We start from the raw sequence: 5969 nt of genomic DNA on the forward strand, positions 1-5969 counted from the left end.
AGGAGGAGGAGGAGGAGGAGGAGGAGGAGGAGGAAGAACAAGAGAGGGGGATTAGAGGAGGAGGAGGAGGAGGAGGAGGAGGAGGAGGAAGAACAAGAGAGGTGGATTAGAGGAGGAGGAGGAGGATATGCATTAGTATGCAAAGAACAAAAATTTACTGATCATATGAGACAGGTACGAAATAGGCATCAGATACAAAAACCATGGATATGAGGTAAAAACATGCAAACTACAGAGTAAAGTTGAATTTTGTATCATGAAGTATAAAAACTGGTAATTTACAACAAACTAAATGAATACTGCTTTATTTATCTTAATAAATGAAACAAAGTTTATGTGTGTGTATACTTCTTATGGATTCAAAAACTGGGTTACCAATTTGGAGGGCTTTAGCTAAGGCAGGCAACTCTATATCTTAGATAAAGCATAATGAGAAAATGTTTAAAATACATAGAGTTTTACCTGGGAATGAAACTCCAAAGATATACTGTCAACTTTATTAGTATTTTTTAGTAGACTGTCTTTTAATGTGAAATATGTTTGTCTATGTTTTGTTTAGCCCAGAGTTGTGGCTGATGTAGTAGACATATCGCATTGATTACCACAGACACACTGGTGTGTGTGTGTGTGTGTGTGTGTGTGTGTGTGTGTGTGTGTTTGGTTGTGGTGAAAAAAGAAAACGTTTTCTCAGAATATTTTGCACAATAACTTTTGAGAAATCTGGACAGCTTTCTTACTGCAAACTATTCAACTTCAAATTAGAATTGTTCATTCTTGGAAGTTAAGTAGACTGAGATGTACATATATTGTTATCATATAGAGTGGAAGTTCAATACAAAGTTTTGAACTCATTATCTTGTGGTTAGTAATCCATTACCTTAAATTTGAAGCCATTAAGTCTTTAAACATTATTTTACTGGGTTTAGTCTTTCCACTGTCGCCATGATGGGGTATCATCTTCAAAACTTTAATTGGTCATACTCACCTCAGTACATATTTCAAGTGGGAATCTATTTTATAGATCTCTGCTTGATGAACTACTAACTTTGAGGCATAATGGGACACAATATGCGATTTACCAACAAATGTAAACACACACACACATATTAGGTGCAAGAATGACTGTGTTGTTCAGAAGTTTGCTTCCCAACCACATGGTTCTATGTTCAGCCCCTTTGCATGGTACCTTGGGCAAGTGTCTTCTACTATAGCCATAGGCCAGCCACAGACTTGTGACTGAATTTGGTAGACAGAAACTGCAGTGTTGTTCATCAGAAAATGACTGAAAAACATGTTTATAAAGAAGAGTTGTTTGCTTCATACTCCTCGTGTGCTGATTCTGCCCATAAGAAAGGAACAATTAATACAATGTGGTTGTAGGTTATAACACCCAGGAAATGTCAAGGTGCATTGCTAGTCAATTAATAAATCATTGGAAAGAAGTAGTTCCTTTCATAAGTACAAGGTTTCGTATGTATATTAAAGAGCAGGAACAAGATGTTAATGATGCTCATTTGTTTCTTAAAGGCATTAGAAATAAGACATCATCATTTTAAGTCCATTTTCCATTCTGGAATGAGGCATTAGTGGTTTAGTGGTGCAACTAAGAACTGAAACTTCCTTGTAGACTGAGCCAATCAGAAGTTTACATCATCTCTTGTTTAAATGCAGCCATGTCCTGAGATTTTTCAAATAAGCTTTGCTACTACAATCTACAGATTGTATATAATTAGAATTTGTTTTCTTTATTTCATTAGCTGCTAACTCAACAGACCAGAATATTACTCAAGAGGTGAAGGCTTCAGTTTCAGTCACCAGTATTACATCATATTCTTGGATAATATATATTATTCTGCTTGCCTTAAATCTCCTGGTTGGAATGTAGATATATATATATATATACACACATATGTATATCATACTTTAAGATAAAGCATTAGAAAATGTGAGTATCCAGCCACAAAATACTTGCTAAATGAACTTATTAAACCTTCTTAATAACCTATTTGCTTCATCTATGGGAGAGTTGCAATTGGTTGTATTGACAGGGCTGACCGCCTTCTAGTTTAAGGGTTTATATCTATTTTGCCACTTATGCAGTCCCATGTCCCTGACAACGATTTTTAACTCTTCTTGGTCTAATGCACTTAAGTGTAAAACTGGAAATATATGAAAATATATTGGAATGTTATTTGGCAATAGAAGTAGTGAACAATCAGCAAGTGTGTCAGCTTGTATTGATACCTTCAAATTCTCCCGTAAATAAAATTTGTAATAGACTAACATACTACCCAAGTGAAGATATGTATCTTGACCACTTTATTCCTAAAAGAAAATTGGTTAATTCATCTTCTGAGAATGTCACACATAAAAGGAATGTTGACTTTTTTTTTTAATCTTAGTTTTAACATTTGTTTTTTCATAGTAGCATGAATTAGAAATATAGATATTTGTAAATGGATTATTGGAATAAATATTTTAAAATAAAGGTTCAATTAAAACTAGATAAGATACCAGTCCAAAAATGTAAACAGATTCAAACCAACATTTTGGTTAAATTAGTCAAAGAAATAAAATATTGTATCTGGCTCTGCCTTTGGCAAGAGTTTCAATGCTTCACTTTGTATTTAGTAAACTAGCACAAGAAACTCACATTTTGATTTCCTTAGAAATACATGTAGTTTTCCTGATTTTTTATTAACTTATATAATATCTCTTATCATTATTGGATAAAGTCTTTATTTCATTTTTCTTCAGATAACTTGGCAGTACCAGTGAAGGGTATATTTATGCAAAAGGTTCAAACGTCTTCAAACCACCAAAATGATTCCAAGAATCCAAAGAGTTTAAAACAATCATCAACCCAACAAAGGAGGCAGAACATCATTAAAAGATCTATTTTTCACAATCATGCCTCCGCATCTGCACCTCTTAAAAAACCAAGAGCTCTGAGAAACAACACAGCTAATTTAATCAATTCAGTAATACCACAATTAACAGCATTTAAGCAATCAAGTCATGAGCCAAAAGGTAGTTTAAAACATCCATTTTCTGATTATAAATCTCATGTACAGATGCTTGATAATGGCTTTAGAACACTTTCAAAGAAAGACACATCTCACCTACAAACAATAACTAATTCAGAAATGTCTCATTCTCAAGACAGAAACAAAATACCAAATACAAATATTGGTATAAAGTCAACTGTATATGCAATGCCAAATAATGGATACACTACACCTTCCACTAAATACAAGTTTTACACACTAAGACAAAATGGTAAAAGTTATTCAAGATTACCAAGCAAACTGCTACAATTGCTTCAATATAACCATTTGAATCTTTATGCTGGGAAAAATGTACCATTTGAAAGTTTTAGAAAGTTATCACCAATACTTTACAATCCCTCTGTGCCTTTTAGTATACAACAATCTAGACCTTACATACTTCAACAAATACCAGTAATGAATTTTGAAAGGCCAGTTACTAGAGATGGTCCTTACATAGTAGAACCAGGACTACATTATCTTTATCAGCTACCACCATCAGGATATGAAACTCATATTTCAGAAACAGTACCAATTGGTGCAAACCAGATATATATGACCAACAGAGGTAAAGTGTCTTATAACCAGTTTGGAACCTACAACCAAGGTAAAACGTTATTGAGTAAACCTCCTGTTAAATATAATTCTACATTAAAGCCATTACTTAATCTTGAAAAAAACTCGAAAATTTTGAATTCCCTCAATTTAAAACACACTAACAAAATTGAACCAAAGACTAAAAATGTGTACATATCAAAAATTATTCCTGAATCAAATGATATTACCAGAAGAAATAAAAAAACAATTAGCAAAGATGTTAAAACTGCACTTACAAGAAATTCAGAGGGGATACATTTGGATTCCAATTCTACAAGTAAAAGAGGTATAAGAGGGATTTTTTCATTACAAAATGAACGAGCAAAAAAATTTTCTTTGCATAATTATCATGATTCTGGTTATGAAAATAATCACAATAGATAGAAACAGAAATATATTTCTTAGAAAATGCATATATGCATACACACACATGCACACACACACACACACACACACACACACACGCACGCACGCGCAGACACACACACAAACACACACACACATTAGTATGTAATATGTGTAAGGCTATAATAACATATATTCATACAAGTATTTGTTTGTATTTGTATGAATGTACTTATGTGTGTATGTGTGTGTATATATATATATATATATATATATTCAGAAATACATGTCAATTCATATTTAATAATATCTAAGAGCAATAAGATTACTAATTTAAAATAAATAATTATCAAATTGTACTGATGAACCAAGATAATTAAGCTTAATTAATCCACATGCTAAATGAAACAATTCTGTTAAAAATTCTGAAAATCATAATGGCAAAATAAGTTGGTTTTTTTTGCAATAAATATTCTGCTTAGAAAAATAATATCAATATTTTATTAAGCTTTACGATCAATGTTTAACTGTAAATTAATGCAAAAAGATTATAATCTTCAAAAAAAAAAATACAATAGTAAAATATCAGTTTCTTAGTAAAAGATACAAGGCCTTGTATATTTTCGTTCCTTATTTTATCTTTTATGTTTTACTTGTTTCAGTCTTTGGATTACAGTGAAACTAAGTACTGCCTCGAAGAGTTTAGTGGAGTAAATGGACCCCTGTGCTTATTTTTGAGTCTGGTGCCTATTCTATTGGTCCTTTTTGCCACACCACTAGGTTACAGGGATGTCAGCAAACAAACACCAGGTTGTCAAGCAGTGAGAGTGGCAGGAGGAACAAATACAAAAACATGCATGTACATATATACATGATGGACTTCCACACAGTTTCCTTCTACCAAATTCACTTGCAAGGCATTTGTCAGCTTGGGGCTACAATGGGATGGAACTTGAAACCATGTGGTTGCAAAACAAGCTTCTTAACCACACAGCCATGCCTGCACCTGAGAAAGGTTATAATCAATTGAATCAACTAGTATCCATTAAGGGTATAAATACTGGAGAGATGACGGATCAGGTTAAATACATCATTTGAATTCAGAAAGTAAAGAGGACAAGAACTAAAATAGAAATTATGGAAAGAAACAATATGGTCAGATTTCTCAAAATATTGGTACCCACTGATGAGGTAATTACAGGACCGAGAATGACAGTATGTCATACTACAGACTCATCTAAATAATGCCAGCAGAGGAAAATGGATGCTAAAATAACATTCATGATGATAAGAGTAGTGGTTGTAATGATGTTGTTATTGGTGGTGGTGGTGGTGGTGGTACCTGAATCAAACCAGGACGAATCGAATCACCAGTCTGTGACTATATATAAATTGTGTAAAATCTATTTACTGATATGCCATGGTGATGCATATGTAAGATTAAATTCTATAACGAATTAAAAGCGGGAATAGTGTTGTTAACATTATCAACCAGACATACTCAATGTATGTTTTGTTTATTCGCTGGTTCATTGTATGGTGCCTGGAGAACAACTCCCTCATTATGCTGGGTGTTAATGTTTACAACACTATTGCTGCTGTTAATTTATTATTGAATTTAATTTTACGTATGCATTAACATGACATGCCAGCAAATAGATTTTATGCAATTTATATATAGTGATAGCCTGGCAATTCTGTTCATCCCCAGTTAAATTCAGGTACATGATGTTGATAAGCCCCAAAAATGGCAAAATATCAATATCCATCACTCCTGAATTCAATCAGAGGCAAATTGTCTCACCTGTCTGACTTTCAGGTGTTTTAGCACCCAGCATAATGAGGGAGTCATCCACCAGGTGGTATACCACAGGGAGCCAGCAAATAAACAAGACAAGTATGTGCAGTCGATAATGTTTAATTCATTATTGAATTTAATATATATGAAGGTAAATATATATATATATATATATATATATA

General features: G+C 33.0%; 1 protein-coding gene across 1 annotated transcript in view; it reads left to right on the forward strand.

Annotated features, from left to right (window-relative positions):
• LOC106874953 (uncharacterized) overlaps window positions 1-4668 on the forward strand; it is a 12462-nt gene extending 7794 nt beyond the window's left edge. The window contains exons 2-3 of the mRNA XM_014922875.1: window positions 2758-3930; window positions 4652-4668. Of these exons, the coding sequence (XP_014778361.1) occupies window positions 2758-3930; window positions 4652-4668 (1190 nt within the window). The remainder of the gene's footprint in view (window positions 1-2757; window positions 3931-4651) is intronic.
• Window positions 4669-5969: the final 1301 nt, after the last annotated feature.

Source organism: Octopus bimaculoides, chromosome 5 (assembly GCF_001194135.2).
Source record: "Octopus bimaculoides isolate UCB-OBI-ISO-001 chromosome 5, ASM119413v2, whole genome shotgun sequence".
NCBI lineage: Eukaryota > Metazoa > Mollusca > Cephalopoda > Octopoda > Octopodidae > Octopus > Octopus bimaculoides.